Source organism: Protopterus annectens, chromosome 8.part0 (assembly GCF_019279795.1).
Source record: "Protopterus annectens isolate FY-2018-M chromosome 8.part0, PAN1.0, whole genome shotgun sequence".
NCBI classification, from domain to species: Eukaryota; Metazoa; Chordata; order Ceratodontiformes; family Protopteridae; genus Protopterus; species Protopterus annectens.
Window position 1 is genome coordinate 920,867,026 of NC_056741.1, and position 24,969 is coordinate 920,891,994.

Here is a 24,969-nt window from a genome sequence, read left to right on the forward strand (position 1 = left end):
CTGGAGAGCTACAAATGCAATTCCTTACCCTCTTCTATTCCTAGAACAAAAAGATATTATATCTATTAAACTGCACTAATATATAGCTAGTAAATTGTTGCCTCACAGCAAGAGGTTTGATTCTCTGCTTGGGTTGGGAGTGCCTTCTGTGTGGAGTCTGCATGTCCTCCCTGCGGTCAAGTGGGCATTCGAAAGACATGCATTGAATGAGCGTGCCTTCGATGAAGGTTGAGCATCAGGCTGGCAACTCGACACCATAAAAACCAACTGCCAATCATTAGCAGACCAGAGTTCCGCTGTGGCGACCCCTAACTGGGAAAAGCCAAAAGACAAACAAAAAAACATCTCAAATTATCACACCAAATCAGCCTGAATCCTAACAGGCAAATGTTTGATCAAGTTTGACCTTTGATCCTTTGATTTTTTTGATTTAAGTTTGACCTTTTTGATCTGTGACTTTTTGAAGTTGAGTTTTTTTACTACCTTTTGATTAAGTTTGACTTTACTACCTTACCTTTCCTTGATTAAGTTTGACTTTACTACCTTTCCTTGATTAAGTATAAGCGGAACTGGGACTTTAACAGTACTCTACTTTCAGCTGACCACAGACAAAAATCAAACTAGGATAGGGAGACCCCCTTCCGGTAAAGCAAATCTATTACCCAATACATGAAAGATGTACTATCCTGAAATTAGATTCTATCAATATCAATCCATTTAATGAATTACGGCTTTGCTCAATATCCAGCTCGTACAAATATACCCCACACACAGATATTCAACTTACTGAACAAAAATAGATTTTCCCCGAAGTTTATCCTCATTAAAATGTTATACTGTTTATAAACCTACTTAATCAACCAAATTAGCATCCATTTCCCAGATCTTTTATATCAGAAGGCATAGGACTCTGGGGATGAAAACACTCTAGTAAACTCTGGCACTCCCTAAAATGTAAACTAAGAATGGAGTTATGATAAACTTCTTTCTAGGAATTTTGCTCTTCATTTTACCCCTCTAAAGAAGGCATTTCAAAGATTCCTATAATCTAATAGCATTTTAACTAATCAAACTGTACATCACACAAAATTGGCTTGATGGTAAAAACATATAGCCAAGAATTTTTTCAAGGAAATGGCTACAAGATCTATGTCTTTGAAATATTACAGAACAGAAAAAAAACTCCTTTCTCATGGAAAGTTGGGCAAAGATTATGGATTACCTAAACCTTCATTGATTATACTAGTAATCTTCCTTACACGAATAAAATGCAGAGTCCACTTAATATCTTTTTTCTTACAATATACTGTATAGACTTAATTTCTTTAAGCTCCATTTCTCAACTTTACTCCTTAAACACTGATTTAATAAACTAAATCAAGCATGTTCCACACTTGGAAATAATCGTATATATAGTTTTATATGTTATTGCTGTATTTGTTGGCATGCTTTTCTTTCATCCCCTCTTTACTGTAAGTTTTTTGTTGCTATTTACAGTATCCTACAACTTTAACTATTTTCAAACAAAATAAATGTGAAAAAACAATGAATAACTGAGTCTGTAAATGAAACTACTATACTTACAGTCCACATAAGTATGGCAAAACCAAACCAAGAAACTCCCCAAGCATAGTTATTAACAGCCGTCCTGATGTAATCAAAGCAGCCCTGGAGGGAAAAGGCAAAAAAGGTAAAATAAGAACATTTTGGCCATTTTTGGTACAGTACAAGAAACTTGTCTACTCAATGAATTCAACCAGTTTCTCATTTCATCTGTGAAAACAATCCTTCAGAAACTCACCCTTGCTTCCTGGAACAGACAACCGATTGAGATTACTGAAATGGATAACTTACTGTCTTCAAGAGAAGATTAAATGAACATTTGTCATAATTAAGTGTGCTTTCTTCACAGATGTAGGCTAACCCAGAAACCCTTAAGCAAGCCTTACATTTGATGGTGCTTTAACTTCCTTCAGCATGTACAAATGTTTCAATTGATAAAATTTACACTAAGAAAATGTTAATACCTCTGAACACAGTGATGAGCATTAAAAGCAGCACGCTTCAGGACTGTAATGATGAATGTTTTTGCCTTTGTCACTATAAATCTAAACAAAGCACAAATCCAAAGAATCGATGGCAGATATATATTGAGGACAACAGAGCTGTTGCACATCAAGTTTAATTCACTATAACATGGCACAAGATAAAATCCAATAAAACACACGAAAACACGTTGTAATTACGCTGTTATAGAACCACAAGTGAGCGCTTTCATCTCCAAAGGGAGATTTCTTCAGACTAGTCTGAAGCCCCAGAAAATGTAGATGTTCCTTCAGTGACGTACCACAGGGTATTATGAACTGCATCCTACCACAGGGTATTATGAACTGCATCCATATAGTTTAATTGCCAGGCATGTGTGGCAGAGTGCCCATTAAAAAGAATATAGGCACACAATTCTTACTTTCCCCTACACAGATGTCACTAGAGAAAGTTTACTTTGTATCCTTGGTGGCATGCTCAAGTGTTTCATGAGATGTGGTTGAAAGTATTTACCGTAGAGAACATGTTGGTTGGTACTTTACAAAGTAGCATGCAAATGTACAAACAGCCAAACATGACCAACACACGAAGGAAGATTATAACCTATGTTAGTCGATCTGTAAAGATCTGTAGTGAGCAATTGTTCCTTTTGCCATCCCCAGCCTGGGATGTACCTACACTTTGTGGGGTATACATGCCTCTTCAAAGTATGTAGGTATCAAGGTAACCCATAAAGGGTTAGGGAAGCACACAGACCCTGATCTAAATTTATACTCCCAGTGCCAACTGCATACAACCTGAAGGATACAAGGACTTAAACTACACATTTGTCAGACTTGAGAAAAATCATATGCAGCCACTTAGGGAATGTATTCAAAACACAGGGTGTTGGTGGGAATGTACTGAAACACAGGGTGCTGGGTGTTGGTGGGAAGGTAAACACCCACTTCAGAAGGCTTCCCAGACTGATGTGGTGAGTACTATTCCTTGCATTCAGTCCCAGAGGTCTTCTGCAATGCCTACCTTAAGCAGTACAAAGTAAACCTCTAGGGAATGCAATAGCCTGGGGGAGACTAACAGGCAAGAGCTACAAATCAACAGCCTTGAAACAGATTTGCATGAGTAGTCCAACTCCTGAAACAGTGGTCCAAGCAATGACCATAAATGTAGAGGCTAGCGTGTATTCACTGCTACTGTTGCAGTCGTTACATTTGGGTATCTGCTGGCAGGTTGCCCTCAGTCGGCCTGAATTCCAAAGTCTTGGGTCCTGCGTCAGTTGCTGTCTTCTCTTCCATGATGTCCAGGGTATAAAACATGCAGCAGATGCCATTTTTTTTTTTTTTTTTCTTGCCCTGGGTGCCCCCAAAAAGGTAGCAAAAATAGATATATATACATGCATCAATATAAACTTTTCCTTCATCTTCTACAACCTATGTGGTTTGTATGCTTGTAGATGAAGGTAAAGAAACTCAAGAATGACAGGGGGATGGCGGGAGGGTAACCTGGACTGCAACAGTGAATACACCAACATCTACATTTATGGTAAGTGTACACAACTGTATTACGTTCTTCATGTTTCACTGTTGCAGTCATTACATTTGGGTAGAATCCCAAAGCTATGGATGGGAGGCTGGAGCTAAACAGCATTAGGTGCAGCTATAAGGCCCTGCAGCACAGCAGTGGCAAAGCCTGCCCTGGACTTAGAGGCAAATGATAATGCTTTGTAAAGGTGTGAACAGAACTCCAAGTAGCAGCCTCTAGAATGTCTTTGGTTGGTACTCCTCTGAGAAAGGCTGCTGAAGTAGCTGCAGCTCTGGTGGAATAAGACCCAATGCCCTTGGGTACAGGTTTACCATGGTGTAAGCAGCAGAAACGGATGCAGTGGCTTATCCACTTTGAAATGGTCTGCTTTGAAATAGCCTTTCCTTCTGATCCTGCAGCATATGACACTAGTAAATCACTCAGTTTTTCTTAAGAGCTTTAGTCCTGCTCAAATAGAATCTTAACTGTCTGTGTACGTCCAAGGAATGCAGAATTATCTCCCCTTTGTTCTGCAGATTTGGATAAAAAGTTGGCAGATAAATTGTTTGGTTAAGAGCCACACTGGAAAACATCTTGTGTATAAAAGTAGGATTTGTTTTCAGACACACCCTGTCTGGGTAAAATATGATAAAAGGCTCTACAGCCATGAGGGCCTGTAGCTCTCAAACTCTTCTTCTTCTTGAAAGTATTGCTAGTAGCAGAGCTGTTTTCCATAAGAACGTTACATCAGCAGTAGCAGCTGGTTCAAATGGAGGCAGGGTGAGCTTTTCCAACACATAATTGAGGTCCCATGCAGGTAATGGCGATCTTCTAGGAGGCCTTAAATTTTTGGCTCCTCTAATACACTGCTTTAGTAAAGGATGAGAAAAAATTGGTGGCTCTGTGTTGTAATGAGCTGAAATAGCACAGGCATGGATTTTGATAAAGACAGGCCTTTGTCAAGCATCTCAGTTAAGTATTGTAATATCTGAGGAATATTTGGTTCTGCTGTATCAGATCTTTGTGCTCGATTCCAAGCACAGAATCTCTTCCATTTGTCAGCATAAGATTTTCTAGTACTAGGCCTTCTGGCTTTCAAAATGACATCAATCACAGCTTTACTGAGAGGTGTTTGTATAACTACATGATCAGCCATGCTGCCAGGTTCAGTGTCTGTAGTGGATTGTGGAGGATCCGATTGTTTTGCTGGGACAGTAGTTGAGGTCTTTGAGGTAAGGTCCAAGCTGGGTATTGAGACAAGTTCCTTAGGACTGGGTACCAGTACTAGCGGGGCCAGTCCGGTACAATTAGTATCATCTTTGGTTTCTCTTGTCTGACTTTTAGGAGGACCTTTGGGAGAAGAGGCAGAGAAGGAAAGGTGTAGAACTGAAGGATAGGGTGTCCACATTCCATGCTTGCCTGTGATAATTCCTTGTGCAGAATCTTTTCAAATGATAATTTTGTGGAGAAGCAAATAATCTATGTCTGGGCTCCCCCATTTCTCTGTTATGCTGATGACTTGTGGATTTAGTTTCCACTCGTGAGGATCCATAAGGTTTCTGCTTAAATAGTCTGCCAGTGTATTTTGTTTTCCTGGCAGGAATTTAGCTTGAAGATGTATTTAGGTCAAAGCAGTGTCCCACAGTGCCATGGCTAATCTGCAAAGGGGGTATGAGTGTGTGCCTCCTTGCTTGTTTATATACCACATGACTGTGGTGTTGTCCGTCTTTATCAGTAGTTGTCCTGGATGAAGTAAGTCCTTGAAGGCTGTTAGGGCATTTTGAACAGCTAGCATCTTGAACAGCTAGCATCTCTTTCTGGTTGATATGCAGATGCATTTGTTTTGGGGTCCATATGCCCTGAATGTCGCTTCCTGCCATGTGGGCCCCCAAGCATAATCTGATGCATCCGTTAAGGTTTGGCTGGCAGTGGGGAGAGTGAAGGGCCATCCCATGTTTTGGTGACATGCCTTTGCCAACTATAGAAACTCCTGTTGCAGGCAGGGTACGAGAGTAATCATTGCTTCCAGACTGAGAATGTTGACTCCATAAACTTTTCAGGTACCACTGAAGTTTCCTCATATACAGTCTTGCATATGGAATCAGTAGGATGCAGGATGCCATGAAGCCCAGAGCCTGCAGTCTTGCAGATAGCTGGGTCTTTGTTGCCATCAGTTTGAAGTAGTCAGTTGCCTTTGCTTGTCTGGCGTGAGGTAAGCCATCTAGGCAGCTGCATTCAAGCTTGCACCCAGGAATGTTATCTCTTCAGAGGGTACCAGTTGTGATTTCTTTTCGTTTATTGTGTACCCTAGGCATGTTAGAAGCCTTTTCACAAACACCAGATGTCAAAGAATGTCCTTGTTCTCTGCTTGAATGAGACAGTCATCCAAGTAAGGATATATTTGTGTACTTTGTCTGCAAAATGCAATTACTGGTGCCAGGCACTCTGTAAAGACCCTGGGTGCAGTAGATAAGCCAAAGGGCAGTGCAGAGAATTGGTAATGCATTAAGCCAGCCTTGAATTGGAGATATCTTCTGCATGATTGTCTTACTGGGACATGCAGGTATGCCTCTTTTAGATCTAATGTCACCAGCCAAGCATTCTTGCCTAGCATGGGCAGAAAGCTGCTGCAAAGTGAGCATTTTGAATTTTGGAATGTAAAGGTATGTGTTCAAAATCGATAAATCCAGTATTGGCCACCAGGCCTTGTCCTTTCTGGGTACCAAGAACAGTCTTGAGTAAAAAACTTGTCCTTTTTCCTGTTCTGGTACTATCTGAATGGCCCCCATATCCATGAGGGATGTAACCGGTTTCTGTGCCTCTGCCCATTGATTTTTTTTTGGCAGATCTGGCCAACCATTTGCCATTGGCAGAGCGTGGAAATAGCATCTGCATCTCTGTGATACAGGTTCAGTACCCACTTGTCCTGGGTTATTAACTGCCAATTTTGAGCAAAAAGTGCTAATTTTCCCCATATGGGTGCTGCCAAAAGATAAGTGCTTGGTATAGGCAGAGGGAAGTCATTGGGATTTGCTTTCTGTAGGTTTGCGCTTTATCTCCTCCAGATTTGGAGGTGGAAGCGCCCCATTCCTTTGACATGTATGAATCTTATACCTGGTATCTGGAACCCTTAGGGCATCTGGATTTGCCCCTTTCAGCTTGGACAGAGGAAAGGACCAATTTTTTGTAGGCCAGTGTCTACTGAATCTTGTGGCTGCACTTGTAAAAAATCTTTACAGCATGATTTTCTGTTTGGTATTAAAGCAAAAGAGGTTTTAAAGAAAATGGAAGACAAAGCTAAGTCTATGCAAACTGTTAAAGGTGCATCTCGCAGTTTAGCTTTAACATGCTCAGGCAAATTGTGTTCCTTTAACCAGGCATGCCTCCTAATCACAGATCCAGTAACTGCAGCCCTGCACGAGGCCTCTAAGGAATCAAATCCACATTGCAAAGTATGCTTTCCTACTTGTTCAGCTGCATGCAATAATTCCTGCAATTCTGAAATAAACATTTTCTGTTTCAGCAATCCCATAACATGCTGTTGGTACTTAAAACTCATTACAGCCGAGTGACGTCTCCAGGCATTTCTGCAGTAACACCCTACTGCTCCTCTAGGTGTCAAATATTGCCTGTTCATATTTGCATTAATAATTCCAAAACCATGTTACATACAAGGAATCGGAAAATTTTATCTTGAAGCATACATGATAGCAAACAATTTTATTGATATGCGACCTCTGTCAATGGGTATTTGTTAAAAATGTAAGGTGATAACTTAAATTTTTAAATGCTGAAGCCCCACCCACTAGGGGTTAAAGGTACACTCAAAAAAGAGCTCTACTGGAGGGAATGAGCATATGAAATTGACAATTTAAGGCCCTGATTGCCAAGGTTGCAGATGTATAAACCTTTTTTCCCCCCATCTGTCCAGAGGGGGGTAGGATTTTTTGCTGTCGAAACCTTAACTCCCTTTGGACCCTGTGAAATAGTTTCAGGATCAGCAGCAGGGTTTCTAAATAAAACTTTGAGAGTCAGAGACCCAGTAATATCCATCAGGCTTACTGGGAGCCGGAGGTAGAGAGTCAGGAGTCAAGCTTGACTTCGAAAACACATCATCCACAATGTCTAGGACAGGGGGAAATGGCTAAAGACCTGTGCTGAGGGAGAAGGAAATCCCTGAGCCTCTTTCTTGATTCTGAGAAGTCTGGACTCTCCCAGTGAAAATGCTCCCTCAAAGTATGCAGTGTTTCTCCAAATGAATAATCCTCAGGAGGAGATGCAGATGGAATAAACTCCTCAGCATCAAAATCCTCATAGGGAGGAATAGATAATTCCTGATCAGAAGAGGAATCAAAATAAATAGAAACCAGATTTGAAGATTCATAGTCAGTGGCTTGCCTAGGCCTATTACCTGGAGGGGGATGGGTACCCCTGATCAAGGTAAATGAGGTCTTCAGCCATTTTGATAATTTTTTTTTAGGCATAGAGGCCTATGCACATGGCTCATGAGTAGTTTTTTTTTAGTTTTAGAAGTTGCTTTTGTTTTTGGTTTTGCAGCTGTCGGTTTGATATACAAATGTTGAGGTCTAAAAACACCCTCAGAAACTGATGCCTGCTCAGCGGTTCTGGACCCATCTAAGGGAGATACATCCGTTGGTCCAATACCTTGAGTATCTTGTGGCATGCCGGACTCCCCATGGGTGTCGGTAGAGGCCTGCGACATGAAAGTAGTGGGTATCAGGGGCTGCGAAAGCGCCTCACAGAGTACCAATGACTGGCTTAGGAGAAGCTTCGTTGGTTTTGGATCTCGACTGCCTTTCTCTGTCCTTTTCTTTGAATTTTTTTATGTACTCCGGTAGTCGGATTGCTATCCTTCATTTCTGGGTAGTTAAATCGGTTTCCGAAATACTTTGATGCAAAAATATACCGATACTCAATAGTGCTTTGGTTAAATCTAGCACAAAATTGACAGCCAGACACGCTGTGATCAGGGCCTAGGCAAGGAATACTGTATAAATGCAAATCCTTATGAGGTATTTGCTTTCCACAAGTAATACAATTAACTTTTTCTGACATCCGTAAAAAGCAAGAAAAAAAAAAAAAGCTTCCGCAATGGGGAAGACTTTAGTGAAGACTTCAGTTCTGAAACTACACGAATTTCAGTAGTCTGCCGACTGGAACTTGAGAAATGCTTCTGCTTCGGGCACTGCGCGGCAAGAAAGACTAAAGAAAATGGTGTCTGCTGCATGTTTTATACCCCTGATGACCTGACGTCATGGAAGAGAAGACAGCAACCAATGCAATTTGGAATTCAGGCCGACTGAGGGCAACCTCTGCCAGCAGATTATCCAAATGCAATGATTGCAACAGTGAAACATGGACATCAACTGTAACATCTACAATGAACATACCTTTGGGGAGGGGGAGATAAATCTGCCACATCACTGTAGTATGGCCTCTGACTACAGTATTTTCAGACAAGAGTTTAGATGCCCGGTATAAAAAGATAATGCACTCAGTAATGTGAGTGGATAGGGCTTTGATTAGACACTGCTGGTGTCTATACACAGGGGACAAGTCTGTGCTTTCCAGAGTTCATGCAATTTGCACAGCACAAGCCTGACTGCACATCAGAGGTGTACAAAAGGCTCTATTCCCTTAGATTCTAACTACAGAAAGAAAATGGCAAAATAAATGGACTGGTTAATGAAAGTTCCAAGACCAGTGTTGAGAAAACAGTCTTAAGGGGCACTAAATCCAATTAATAAAAAGAGCACAAAGGCCATTTCCTACAAATAGAATACTGCATTTTAGAGATCCTACAACCAAGAGTAACTGTTTACAAAAGCATCTTCCAAGATATATATTTCAGAGCTACTAAACCAGCTGGATCTGAATGCAGGATGTCCAGCCTCACCAATCTAAAAGATCAAATACTAGACAGAAGGTTTCGTTGGAGAGGGGTGGTCATTTGAAGTTCACGTGATGAATATTTGTTCAAACTGCCACTTAATAATGCAGATATTCACCTAGTTATTGTAATTGTTCAAATATAACGTACATTTGTGCACATCTATTCAAGCAAATATTCATTTTAGACCAGCAAATGGAGTGCACATAAAATGGGTGGACTATTTACTTGCCATTCTGAAAATTCTTTTCTACGAAACTTTGAAATTTCACAGTTTATTATATTCTTACACACAGTAAGAAACACTTTTATAATTTTCTTTTTTTGTAGTGCTTTCCGGAACAAAACTTCAGAATTTTATCAAGACACACCTTTCACACTAGTGTAAATGTGCAAAACCCACAACAGCTACTTAAATATGCAGCTGTGCACCATAATCACAAACCACTAAAAGCACAAACAGAACCTAACTACCACAAGGGAATTTTTAAGCCTAGCCATGCATCCCAAATCTCTAAAAAGTTCTGATATCCTTGATAAGTGTAAGCATTGGCCTGGGAGAGGAGCCATTTACAGGTTACTTGTGTCCATTAGAGACAGAGACATGCCAAACCAGGGAGGGATTTCCTGTTTCACATCCAATTTGTCCAAGTTGCACTTGAATTGGGTTAGGGAGGAACTCTGCTTCACATGGATGGGGAGGCTGTTCCATAGACGGGGCAGTCTATGGGATGGTTTAATATCACATGTTTGACACTACTGTGGCCGAAAGTGCAGATATCTGAAGAAAATGTTTGGAAATCACACCACCACAATAAAATGCCGAACTGAGCATTTCAGTGAAGTCTAATGTTGAACATTTCAACTTCAATGAAATGCTCATAGCCGCTAATCATATTTTAACATGTTTTGCAGGGGGGCTAGCCCCCCTGCACCCCCTCATACCTTCACCCTACTTATATATACAAACGCAGAGATCACACTACACTGAGGAAAGGGTACATATTTCCCAATCCCCACTTTAGTGCGATCTGCACTACACCGTCAAACCTTGTTTTAGTGGCCATTTGCTATTGTAAGGTTCGAGAATATAGTACTTGCACTAATGGTTCTGCTTCCTGATTTATGCACAATACATTAAATCGCACACAGTGAGATAGACTATGTGATTGTAAACCCTCTGGGATACATAACTCTCTCCAGCAGGTCCTATTTATATTACAGTCAAGGTCAAGTCTTTAGAATAGGTAATTCTGGTGCCGTTTGTTTTGTGTATATGCAGAAGGTCCAGAGTGTGGTCTGACAATGCCCTGTATGCCAGGCATAAACCCCCCCCTCAACAGCAAGTAGGAGACAGAATACAAGGATAGGGCGTTGAGGCAGTCTTCACAGGACATTTTACTTACTCCTTGTATTCTTTTAGTGAGGAACCTCTGTGTACGTTCCAGTTGTTAGATACGCCTGGTTAGGTACATACCAAAGAGGCACTGTACTCAATAACAGGTCTGATGAATGCCAAATACAGTGAAATAACTTCCTTGAACTTAAGATGCCATACCTCTGTTTTACAAGTTGCGCAACATAAAATTATTCCCTCACCACTGTATAAACATTGTCAAAAGCTAGATTACTGTGTGTGTCCCAAAGTCCCTGACTACTGGGTCAACTGTAGGTGTTGTCAACAGAATAGTTACCAGAGGTGGATGACTTTTCCCAAGGATACCATTATGCATTTCTTAGCATTTAGTTTAGTCCACAGCTCTGACACCAGTTGTTTGAGTCCGCCTCTCCTGGAGAGCATTTGTGTCAGTGTGACATTCAATGACAGCTCCTAATTTGCAATCATCTGCAAATTTAGTCAGCCAAAGATCACGGACATTGGCCTGATCATCTGAGTAGTAAATGCCAAAAAGGAGTGGTCCAAGGAGTTATCCTTGAGTGACTACCTGGGACTGGTGTCTTTGTAGAGGTGGACTCCCCCAATTCTAATTTCCCAGGTCATGTAACCCAGTTGACTAGCCACAGGTTGATGTGTGAGAATGCCCAAGTGGGGCACTGTGTCAAATGTCTTGGCCAGGTCAAGGTAGGCAGTGTGAACGATTTTGCCCTCATCCATTTTTTTGGTGATCTTCTCAAAGAAGTCCACCAGGTTGAGTAGGCATGATCTGACCTTGACAAAAATCAAACTGGGTTGGGTCCAGTGTCTGGAGATTTACTATGTCTCTACTGATCCATCTCCATGATAATTCTTTCCATGGCTTTAAATACAAGACTAGTGAGACTTATGGGTCTGTAGATGGCCCACCTTTGTGCAGAAGGATGACTGTTGCCTTTCTCCATTCATAGGGCACAAAGCCCGTTTTGGAGGCTACAGTTAAAATAGTAATTCCAGAGACCCTGACAAGTCATATTTCATACTATTTAGAAGGCATCCTGGGACATTGTTTGGGCCCATTGATTCAGTGTGCTTGGTCTTAGAGAGAGCATTAAGGACTTGTTACCTACTGATAGTAGGGGGAGTTGTATTATTTTCTGAGGGAAGGTTGAGGGGGAGAGAGGGGCAAAGTTGGAGCAGAATACATCAGCCAGGAGGTTTGCTACATCTTTTGGCAAAGTATAGGGGACTTCATTTACAATGAACTCTACACAAAGTTGTGTACTGCCTTTAAGGTTGCAGACATAGCCAATGAATGCTTTGTAGTTGACCTTGGCCTGGCAGGCCAAACTTGCCTCAAATTTGGCTTTGGTAGACTATTTATCCTCAGAGTTGTTTGTTTAGTTTGACGAGAGTGCTTTTATCCTGCTGGGTGCTGCACCTCCTAATTTTTGCCATGGTTTTCTTCCTCCTGTTATGCAGCCTGTTGATTTTGTGATTCCACCAGAGTATTTTTTGAGTTAGTTCTGCATTTCTTCCTGGTGGGTACAGCTGCCTCTATGCAGCTACTGACATGCTTGTACAGTGTTTGTGAACAGTTCTGCATAGGCAGCAGTGTTATCAGGGTTTATGGGGACTTGAAATTTTGCCAGGTTCAAATTTAGTAGCAGGTTAGCCTTAGAATAGTTCCTGAATATTCTAGGTTTAAGCTGGGGGTCCAGGTTTTTCTTACTTTAAAATGAGACCATTTTGTGGTTTTATAAAAAACATTAAAAATTTATAAAAGTATTGTATAAATTTTGGGGTTTTTTGGGTTTTTCCACCAACTTGGATTTTTTGGGGGTTTTAAAGATAAAATTTTAAAAAACCCCCCGAATTTTTGGGAATTTCCCAAAAAATTTTTTTGTTTTTAATTTTTTTTAAAAAAATTTTTTTTTTATTTTTAAATAAAAAAATTTTTTTTTTTTTAAAAATTTTATTTATTAAAAAAAAAAATTTTAAATTTTTTAAAAAATTTTTAAAATTTTTTTAAAATTTTTTTCACTTTTTTTTTTTAAAAATTTTTTTAAAAAATTTTTTATAAAAAACCCCCTGTGATCAGGGCCTAGGCAAGGAATACAGTATAAATGAAATCCTTATGAGGTATTTGCTTCCACAAGTAATACAATTAACTTTTTGACATCGTAAAAAAAAAAAAGTTCCAAGGGAAGTGAAGACTAAGAATATTCAATCGGGACTGGCCAAATGCTTCTGTTTGGGCCCCGGCAAGAAAGACTAAAGAAAATGGTGTCTGCATGTTTTATACCCTGATGACCTGGCGTCATGGAAGAGACCCCAATGCTTTGGAATTCAGGCCGACTGAGGGCAACCTGCCAGCAGATTACCAAATGAATGATGCAACAGTGAAACATGAACATTAACATCTACAATTAACATACCTTTGGGGAGGGGGAGATACATCTGCCACATCACTGTAGTATGGCCTCTTGACTACAGTATTTTCAGACAAGAGTTTAGATCCCTATAAAAGATAAATAGTAATGTGAGTGGATAGGGCATTAGACACTGCTGTCTATCAAAGTCTGTGCTTTTCAGAGTTCATGCAATTTGCACAGCACAAGCCTGACTGCACATCAGAGGTGTAGAAAAGGCTCTCTTCCCTTAGATTCTGACTACAGAAAGAAAATGGCAAAATAAATGGACTGGTTAATGAAAGTTCAAAGACCAGTGTTGAGAAAACAGTCTTAAGGGGCACCAAATCCAATTAATAAAAAGAGCACAAAGGCCATTTCCTACAAATAGAATACTGCATTTTAGAGATCCTACAACCAAGAGTAACTGTTTACAAAGGCATCTTCCAAGATATACATTTCAGAGCTACTAAACCAGCTGGATCTGAATGCAGGATGTCCAGCCTCACCAATCTAAAAGATCAAATACTAGACAGAAGGTTTCGTTGGAGAGGGGTGGTCATTTGAAGTTCACGTGATGAATATTTGTTCAAACTGCCACTTAATGCAGATATTCACCTAGTTATTGTAATTGTTCAAATATAATGTACATTTGTGCACATCTATTCAAGCAAATATTCATTTTAGACCAGCAAATGGAGTGCACATAAAATGGGTGGACTATTTACTTGCCATTCTGAAAAATCTTTTCTACAAAACTTTGAAATTTCACAGTTTATTATATTCTTACACACAGTAAGAAACACTTTTATAATTTTCTTTTTTTGTAGTGCTTTCTTGAACAAAACTTCAGAATTTATCAAGACATGCCTTTCACACTAGTGTAAATGTGCAAAACCCACAACAGCTACTTAAATATGCAGCTGTGCACCATAATTACAAACCACTAAAAGCACAAACAGAACCCAATGACCACAAGGGAATTTTTAAGCCTAGCCATGCATCCCAAATCTCTAAAAGTTCTGATATCCTTGATAAGTGTAAGCATTGGCCTGGAGAGGAGCCATTTACAGGTTACTTGTGTCCATTAGAGACAGAGACATGCCAAACCAGGGAGGGATTTCCTGTTTCACATTCAATTTGTCCAAGTTGCACTTGAATTGGGTTAGGGAGGAACTCTGCTTCACATGGATGGGGAGGCTGTTCCATAGAGGGGGAGTCTATGGGATGGTTTAATATCACGTTTGACACTACTGGCCAAAATGCAGATATCTGAAGAAAATGTTTGGAAATCACACCACCACAATAAATGCCGAACTGAGCATTTCAGTGAAGTCGAATGTTGAACATTTCAACTTCAATGAAATGCTCATAGGGTAATCATATTTTAACATGTTTTGCAGGGGCTACCCCCAAACCCTTTACCCTACTTATATTACAACAGAGATCACACTACACTGAGGAAAGGGTACATATTTCCCAATCCCACTTTAGTGCGATCTGCACTACAGTCAAACCTTGTTTTAGTGGCATTTGCTATTGTAAGGTTGAGAATAAATGTTCTGCTTCCCGATTTATGCACAATCATTAAATCGCACAGTGAGATAGACTATGTGATTATAAACCCTCTGGGATACATAACTCTCTCCAGCAGGTCCTATTTATATCACAGTCAAGGTTAAGTCTTTAGAATAGGTAATTCTGGTGCCGTTTGTTTTGTGTATATGCAGAAGGTCCAGAGTGTGGTCTGACAATGCCCTGTATGCCAGGCATAGACCCCCCCCTCAACAGCAAGTAGGAGACAGAATACAAGGATAGGGCCTTGAGGCAGTCTTCACAGGACATTTTACTTGCTCCTTGTATTCTTTTAGTGAGGAACCTCTGTGTACGTTCCAATTGTTAGATACGCCTGGTTAGGTACATACCAAAGAGGCACTGTACTCCATGACAGGTCTGATGAATGCCAAATACAGCGAAATAACTTCCTTGAACTTAAGATGCCATACCTCTGTTTTACAAGTTGCGCAACATAAAATGATTCCCTCACCACTGTATAAACATTGTCAAAAGCTAGATTACTGTGCGTGTCCCCAAGTCCCCGACTACTGGGTCAACTCTAGGTGTTGTCGACAAGAGTAGTTACCAGAGGTGGATGACTTTCCCCAAGGATACCATTATGCATTTCTTAGCATTTAGTTTTAGTTCATAGCTCTGACACCAGTTGTTCAAGTCCGCCTCTCCTGGAGAGCATTTGTGTCAGTGTGACATTCAAGGACAGCTCCTACTTTGCAATCTGCAAATTTAGTCAGCCAAAGATCACGGACATCGGCCTGATCTTCTGAGTAGTAAATGCCAAAAAGGAGTGGACCAAGGAGTTATCTTTGAGTGACTACCTGGGACTGGTGTCTTTGTAGAGGTGGACTCCCCCAATTCTAAATTTCCCAGGTCATGTGACACAGTTGGCTAGCCACTGGTTGACTTGTGGGTTTTTACCTTGGCTCTTGAGTTAGTCAACAATGCCCAAGTAGGGCACTGTCAAATGTCTTGGCCAGGTCAAGGTAGGCAGTGTGAACGATTTTGCCCTCATCCATTTTTTTGGTGATCTTCTCAAAGAAGTCTACCAGGCTGAGTAGGCATGATCTGACCTGACAAAATCAAACTGTTGGGTCCAGTGTCTGGAGATTTACTGTCTCTCACTGGGATCCATCTCCAGACCATTCCATGGCTTTAAATACAAGACTAGTGAGACTTATGGAAAGTTCAGATGGCCCACCTTTGTGCAGGTGATGGATGACTGTTGCCTTCAACATTCATGAGGCACAAAGCCTGTTTTGGAGGTTGTTAAAATAGTAATTCCAGAGACCCCTGACAAGTCATATTTCATACTATTTAGAAGGCATCCTGGGACATTGTTTAGCCCATTGATTCAGTGTGCTTGGTCTTAGAGAGAGCATTATGACTTGTTACCTACTGATAGTAGGGGGAGTTGTATTATTTTCTGAGGGGAAGGTTGAGGGGAGAGAGGCAAAGTTGGAGCAGAACACATCAGCCAGGAGGTTTGCTACATCTTTTGGTTAAAGTATAGACTTCTATTTAATGAACTCTACACAAAGTTGTGTACTGCCTTTAAGGTTGCAGACATAGCTAATGAATGCTTTGTAGTTGACCTTGGCCTGGGAGGCCAAACTTGCCTCAAATTTGGCTTTGGTAGACAATTTATCCTCAGAGTTGTTTGTTTAGTTTGATGAGAGTGCTTTTATCCTGCTGGGTGCTGCACCTCCTAATTTTTGCCATGGTTTTCTTCCTCCTGTTATGCAGCCTGTTGATTTTGTGATTCCACCAGAGTGGCTAATTTTTGGAGTTAGTTCTGTATTTCTTCCTGGTGGGTACAGCTGCCTCTATGCAGCTACTGACATGCTTGTACAGTGTTTGTGAACAGTTCTGCATAGGCAGCAGTGTTATCAGGGTTTATGGGGACTTGAAATTTTGCCAGGTTCTCACTTAGTAGCAGGTTAGCCTTAGAATAGTTCCTGAATATTCTAGGTTTAGCTGGGGGTCCAGGTTTTTCTTACTTTAAAATGAGACCATTTTGTGGTTTGACCTAACCAGGGAAGGCATTAAACTAGGGGGTGTGCAGCATTCTCCCATATTAGTGAGGACCAGATCCAGTATGGTTGCACCTCTAGTTGGTTAATGACCGTCTGGTCCACGGAGTTTGTTTTCAAAATCCAGGAATCTCTGTGCATGTACGTTTGGTGTCGTATAGGATTCCCAGTTAATAGAGGGGTAATTAAAAATCACCCAGGAGTATGGTATTGGGTTGGATGGTTAGTGTTTCTAATACGTCTGGATACATAGTATGGGTTTTCTGGGTCATGGAGGAGGGACCTATAGCTTGCAAGGAAGTGGTATTGGATTTTGCCTGTAGTGATTTGAACATGGAGCAGCTAAAGTGCATTGTCCTGTTTGACCAGCCTTGAAGTGCATTTATTTTTGATGTAAATAGAGACACCTCCACCTTTAGTCCATGCCTGTGAAGTAGCTTATCTAAATTAATGGAAGGCATTATAACCTTGCACTGTTGGTGTGCTCTCCGCTGCTTTAAACCATGTCTCAGTGACTGCACAGACATAAGCATTCTCTACGGTAAAGATGGTAGACAAGACAGTATCACCTGCAAACTGAGACTATGGTAGTAGACAAAGTCTCTACTCGCATGCATTACTCAATCTGGATTATATCTGAAGAGTGGAATGCTTCCTTGCAGCTTGTGTCACTTCTGGAGACATTAGCTGGGAGATATGGCAGCAGTAGGGGGATTGAATAAGGCATATACTTCCAAGACAAACTAGCCATCACACAAACCGAGCAAGACCTCCACGGTAAGTGAAGAAATAGGTTGATACACTTCCAGTGGCAACAGAACCTGGAACCTCATCCTTAACCACTGCAAGGTCTTCTCTTTGCTAAGAGGAGCAATACTTAGGGTTAATACAGAAAGGATTACAGGAACCCTCCCAATCTCTAAAGGGATACCACGCCCACAACTTCCTATTGTCCTACACATCAGTGCACCCACCTCATATGGTGAGTGATAGTTTCCTCTCTCAACTCCAGCAGAGGAATACAATTTTGAGGGGCTTTACTAGGATATTAAAAATAATTGTTTTACTGATTTCAGTTTTTTTTTTTTTGGTGATCTAAAGTAAAGCAAACTTGCTTCTACAACCATCCCATGTGGTGTCATTTGGCACCATTCCAGTGTTACTTTTACCTTAACCACCCATGCAGCTTTTTTTGCCATCAATTTTAAATATGCATTTTGTCACAGCCTACATACAAGTCTTCAATATCCTCAGGAAAGAATTTGAGTGGCTGCCCGTAAACAAAACAAACACAAATATAGTTGGGGGCTTCGCTCTCCAAATCCCCCTAACTAAATATACCAAGTCCGAGATCACTCTACATTGGGGGAAAAGGGCAAATCCCTGATAACTGCCACACAAATTCTTTCCCAAGGAAAGAATTTGATAAGGTGGCCATTCACTGTTGTAAGCCTTTGACGCTTAGGTGTCTATGTATAAGCATTCGACAATACAATATGAACCCAATAGTTCATGTGATGCACTTTACATACAGTACAAATAATGCCTCTGCTGGCTTTTAACAATGCATGCAGGAACCCATATTTTTGTAGGTAGCCATGTGTTAATATTTGATTGCAAGAGTGGCAGAGGACGACTTGGAATTTAGAAAAAGGCCATTGTCAGCAAGTTGCAAACATCCCATCTTCCAGTGGGATGAGCACACATGCTTTAAAGAGCAGTAAAGAAAATGCAGAACTGCACAGAGCCAGGTAATAAATCAGGAGGAAATACTTGTATCAGGTCAACCCATTACAGCAAAGGGCCTCTGCTCTCAGATATGCTTAAATATGTACTCCATTGTAACAAACTTAAATTTTGTATTCGGAGGTTTTCTCCTCAGGTCTCTGCTGAAAAACAGCATCTGCCCAGCCAGACTAACCCGGTTAACAAATGGCAAATAAATTAAGACACACTCAGACAAGCAGGAAAATTTAGGATGTTGAGCAAGAGTGAAGGTCATAACTTAGACATTCAGGTCTGCTAGACAAATGGATGAAGCTTTATAAAAAGCTACATTCTTCACTTTTGCAAATGATGACAACTCACAAGTGATATTTACTGGAACAAAGTCCTGAAAGTAATTAATCATTCTGATATTAAGTTTGCAGCTCTCTCCAATGGTGGTGGTGGTGGTGATTTATTCATCTACAGTAGCCAGCTGTCTATTGACAGTCCATATACATTCATCTGTATCTGTCAAATATCTGCCACTCTAATCTGAGCATCTAACCATTGCCAGTAGCTTAACTGCTCAAGTAAACAAGGAGGCAAAACTGTTTTACACTGCTTTCTAAACAATTAAAACCAAGCTCTTACATTTGAAAGACTTTTTTTCCCCCCATGATACATACGTTTGTGTGGACGTAGCTCTGGTGGCCAATGGTACATGCAGCCTGGTTAGTTATTAGATAGTTCCGATCACGAACACAGCACTGAAGTGGCCAAGGTGCATAGTCCTCTGAATATTTACTACTGAAGGTAGAAGTATAACTAACCCAGTCTTGGGGGCCATTAACTCCACAGCAGTTTTGCTAAGGGGAAAAAAAAAAAACAGGATTTGTAATAATGACTTTGAGCTTTTTAAAAATCAGCTTGCCACACAATAGAAAACATGCAAATGTTTATAGAAATATGAATTACTACCGATTAAAAAGTGATCAAATTCAGGAAGTGTTTAGATACAGGATCCACACAGGACTTCTAACCAAGTGTAGTAGAGTTCTGCATTTCAGACTTTTTCCACAATGAAAGCAAAATAGTCACACAAAACAATCTTTAAATAATAAACTGCATACAACATTATGTTGCTTAGCACAATCTGTCAAGCGGAGTGTCTCTTCCATTAGGACAGGACTCTTCCCTTTGGAGTGGGATATAATTTTACCATGCTACAGGAACATTCCCATACTCTGCTACATGGGAAGCACATCAGTTCTGTAGTTTTCTCTCAGCAGATTAGATTTTTTTAGGGAGCTACTTAGCTATTACAGCAGTAGGACAATTGGTATACAACTATTTGGTTAAGGGATGAAATACTGAAATGCACTTTATTAGACGGAGGTCACAGCAGGAGAACCCCCCTTTCACAGAATCACAGCAAGATGTTACTGTAGACGAAATACTTCTCTCCCAGAAGTAGCGCAAACTTGGGACTATAATGGAGATTTGGGGTATAAAGCAATATCTGCAAAAGTATGGAGGATTGCCCTCCACAGAAAATCACATTTCATTTCAGTTTAAACCATGGTGTTTATTTTAGTAACATTATTTAAATGAAAAGGTTGCTGAAATATTTTAGATCAACAAGTTGCTAATATTTCCTCTTAAAAAAATATATAAATAAAAAGGCAGTCTGAAGACACCGCCAAATATAAGAATTGAAGACACCACCAAATATAAGAATTTACTTCCTCAGTGCTGCTACTGAACCCCCCCCCCCAAAAAAAAAAAGTAGCACTACTGAAGCCATGTTTCCAAAGTGATTCATTTATGTTAATTTAGTGTTGTAGATTTGCAGGTCACAGCTTCAAATCCCACAGCTCTGTCTCGTCTACTCATGCTGCCAAGTTGTAGACCAACTCGTTTATCCCTCCTCTTTTCAAACCTCTCTGATTTAACAAATGTTTGCAGAGTACTAGCACTGTCAATATCCCCATCTGCTTTATGTCTGCATTAGAGCCTTAATCTATTTTTACTATATTCTTTATGCAACTTGTACTCATTACAACTCAAGGGCAAGGTTGTAGTCTACAAGCTATTCTGGCACCCTTTGCCATCCCCCATTTGACACCTGGCACCCACTCAACTTTAAATTGAGGACAAAAAAAAAAGGACTTCTACTGCAAACAAATTTTAGCATACACACAACCCTTAAACACTTCAGCCATGATGTCATGGCCACAACAAGCAGTAGGGACATTCATTCAGTTATGATGTGGGTAATGTACTATTTACCAATTTGCATAGTCAACCAAACCCTCCATCACTGGCAGCTGCCCCCTTCACCCTACCCTAGCTATGCCTCTGCTATTCAATAAGGAATAGCACTCAGCTGTCCAGAATTAGAGAATCTAGATTTTTGCCTTACACTTTTGGTATATTCCTTTTAAACAGTTGTGGCTTTCTGGCAAATTGAGGAATGGCATCATTAAATAATGACAAGCATTTCATACTTTGTGGTAGTCAGATTCTGCATGTTAAATTTCCTACAACAGGTTTTGTTTTCAAGTTTATAAATGCAATATTTGTCCCCGATTTGGGGTCATGGTGTCTCCCCCATCATTTTTGGCTTCATCCAAAATTCATGCACCAACAGGCTGAGGTGTATCCTACAATTATTTGTTTGCCCTCATTTCTTTAAGATATTATACTAGAAGATTAAATTCATTTTACTATAGTAGTTCACGTTTCCTCATCTTCCTACTTAGTTCTATAAAACATTTTTAAAATTGTATAGTAATTTTAGTTTTCATTTATAAATTTGTACGACAGTATTTTGATGCTTTTTTATTCTTGCAGCTTGTGATTCTGTATTGCACTTACATTTTGGATGTTTCCTTGAGCTTTTCTCACAGGACCTCAGCAGATTATTTGTCCAGTTGGACCTTCTCAGAAAAAGATGCAGATAAGTAAATGTCAAGTAGGAGCAGGGTATCAGTTGGGTTCTGTATAAAAAGTTATTTGTATCTTAAAACTAGAAAATGTGTTTGCTTTTCAGTCACTTTGCAAGTATGATTACATTCCACCTAGTTTACAATGAAGCTTCAGCATATTTGCCATGCAATTTTCCTTTGATATTTCCACAAGTTTAACTTCATCCCTTTCGCTTCTAGTAAACGTGTGGTGTGTGGTGTGTGGTGTGTGGTGTGTGGTGTGTGGTGTGTGGTGTGTGGTGTGTGGTGTGTGGTGTGTGGTGTGTGGTGTGTGGTGTGTGGTGTGTGTGGTGTGTGGTGTGTGGTGTGTGGTGTGTGGTGTGTGGTGTGTGGTGTGTAAAAATTTAACTTTTTGGCAAAGTTTGGCAACACTAACTCGAGCAGATTACGACCCTGACTTGCCTCAGTTTGGGTAAAGGATGATGTGGGGACCAATGTTATTCATTCCCAAGAAAGTACAGTTGTGTACACTTACCACAGATGAGTGTGTATTCACTGTTGCAGTCATTACATTTGAGTAATCTGCTGGCAGGTTGCCCTCAGTCAGCCTGAATAACAGTCTTGGGTCCTGCGTCTGTTGCAGTTTCCTCTTCCATGACTTCAGGTCATCAGGGGTATAAAACATGCAGCAGACGCCATTTTATTCAGTTTTTCTTGACCCAGAAGTCAGGTGACCCCCAAATGGGGAGCAAAAAAAAAAAAAAAAAAATTTATACACACACATATATATATATATATATGTATATATATATATATATATATATATATATATATATATATATATATATATATATATATATATATATATATATATATATATATATATATATATACACACACACATATATATATATATATATATATATATATATATATATATATGTAATATAATATATATATATGTAATATAATATAAACAAACAGCAACATATGTAAATGCACTTTTAGCAACATACATCACAAAGGCTTTAGAATATAGTGAAGGAAAGAGAAGTTATAGAAAAGGGGGATGGTGGATGGGTAACCCGGACTGCAACAGTGAATACACTCCAACATCTACATTTACGGTAAGTGTACACAACTGTACTATGTTCTTCACGTTTCACTGTTGCAGTCATTACATTTGGGTAGAATCCCAAAGCTATGGATGGGAGGATGGAACTAAATAGCATTAGAGGCTGCTATAAGGCCCTGCAGAACTGCAGTGGCAAAGCCTGCCCTAGATTTGGAGAAGAGAGGCAAATGATAATGCTTTATGAAGGCATGCACAGAGCTCCAAGTAGCAGCTTCTAGAATATCTTTGGTTGGAACTCCTCTGAGAAAGGCTGCTGAGGTAGAGGCAGCCCTAGTGGAATGTGACCCGATTCCCTTGGGCACAGGTTTACCATGGTGCAAGTAGCAGAAACAAATGCAGTGGCTTATCCACTTAGAAATAGTCTGCTTTGATACAGCATTCCCCTCTGATCCTGAAGCAAATGCCACCAGTAGTTGCTTAGACTTTTAGAGATTTGGTCCTGTTTAAGTAGAATCTTAGTTGTCTGTGTACGTCCAATGAATACAGAATCTGCTCCCCCTGTGTGCGTCCAATGAATGCAGAATCTGCTCCCCCTTATTGTGCAGATTTGGGTAAAATGTTGGCAGGTGAATAGTTTGGTTAAGAGCCACATTGGGTACCACCTTAGGCATAAAAGGAGGAATTGGTCCTGAGGGACACCCTGTCCGGGTAAAATGTAATAAAAGGCTCCACAGCCATGAGAATCTGTAGTTCTAAACCCTTCTTGCTGAAGTGATTGCCAAAAGGAAAAAATTTTCCAAGATAAAAATGTTATATCCACAGTAGCTGCCGATTCAAAAGGAGGCAGGGTGTGTTTTTCCAGCACAAAATTGAGGTCCCATGCAGGAGTTGGTGATCTTCTGGGAGGCCTTAAAATTTTTGGCCTCTCTAAGATACTGTTTTAGCAGAGGATGAGAAAAGATGGGAGGCTCCGTGTGGTATTGAGCCAAGATGGCAGAGGCATGGATTTTTATTGAAGAAAAAGATAGGCCCTTGTCAAGCATCTCAGTCAAGTATTGTAAAATGTGAGGAATATTTGGTTTGGCTGTGTCTGTTCCTTGTGCTTGGCTCCAAGCACAGAATCTCTTCCATGTATCAGCATAATATTTTCTAATACTAGGGCTTCTAGCTTCCAAAATGATATCCATCACAGATCTACCGAGAGGTGTTTAAATAATTAAATGATCAGCCATGCTGCAAGGTTCAGAGTTTGGAGCTGGGTGTGCAGAATTTGATTGTTCTGCTGATATGTATTTGAGACAAGTACCAAGGAGGGAGTTGAGACTTATTCCTTAGGATTGGGTACCTGTGCTGGCAAGGCCAGTCTGGAGCAATTAGGATAATTGTTTTTCCTGTCGGACCTTTAGTAAGACCTTGGAGAGAAGGGGGGAAGAGGGGGAAAGGCATAGACTGATGGGGCAGCCACTTTTCTTGTTACCTTGCTGAAGATTTGTGGATCCAGTTTCCACTCGTGCGGGTCCATAAGATTTCTGCTTAGGTCGTCTGTCAAGAGTATTTTATTTTCCTGGCAGGAATTGAGCTTGAAGATGTACTTGGTAAGTCAAGGCTGTGTTCCACAATGCCATGGCTAGTCTGCAAAAGGGGTAGGAATGTGTACCCCCCTGCTTGTTTATGTACCACATAACCGTGGTGTTGTCGGTCCATCATAGTTGTCCTGGATGAAGCAAGTCCTTGAAGGCTGTCGGAGCATTCTGAACTGCTAGCATCTCTTTCTGGTTGATATGCAGATGCATTTGTTTTGGGCTCCATATGCCTTGAATGCATCTCCTCGCCAGGTGGGCCCCCCATGTATAGTCTGGTGCGTCTGTAGTTGGGGTTTGGGTGGCAAGGGGTAGAGTGAATGGCAGTCCCTTGTTTTGGTGACATGTCTCTGCCCACCAAAAAAACTCCTGTTGTAGGCAGGGAATGAGAGGAATCATTTTTTCCAGACTGACAATGTTGACTCCATAAACATTTTAGGTACCATTGAAGTTTCCTCATATGCAGCCTTGTATATAAATTAGTAGAATGCAGGATGCCATAAACCCCAAAGCCTGCAGAATTTGTCTTGCAGATAACTGGGTTTTTGTTGCCATGTCTGTTTGAAGTATGTTGTCCATTGCCTTTGTCTGTCTGGCAGAAGATAAGCCATCTGGGGAGTTGTATTCAAGCTTCCACCCAGGAATGTAATTATTTGAGAGAGTACCAGTTGTAATTTCTTTTCATTTATTGCAAAACCTAGGCATGTTAGAAGCCTTTTTACAAATGCCAGATGTTGAAGAAGGTCCTTGTTCTCTGCTCGAATGAGACAGTAGTCCAGGTAAGGATAAATTTGTATGCTTCTTTGTCTGC

At 40.4% G+C, this 24,969-nt stretch overlaps 1 protein-coding gene across 1 annotated transcript in view; it reads right to left on the reverse strand.

Annotated features, from left to right (window-relative positions):
* Window positions 1–24,969, reverse strand: part of UPK1A (uroplakin 1A) — a 199,850-nt gene that overhangs the window by 39,263 nt on the left and 135,618 nt on the right. The window contains exons 6-7 of the mRNA XM_044080443.1: window positions 19,263–19,442; window positions 1,585–1,668 (exon numbers count right to left, since the gene is read on the reverse strand). Of these exons, the coding sequence (XP_043936378.1) occupies window positions 1,585–1,668; window positions 19,263–19,442 (264 nt within the window). The remainder of the gene's footprint in view (window positions 1–1,584; window positions 1,669–19,262; window positions 19,443–24,969) is intronic.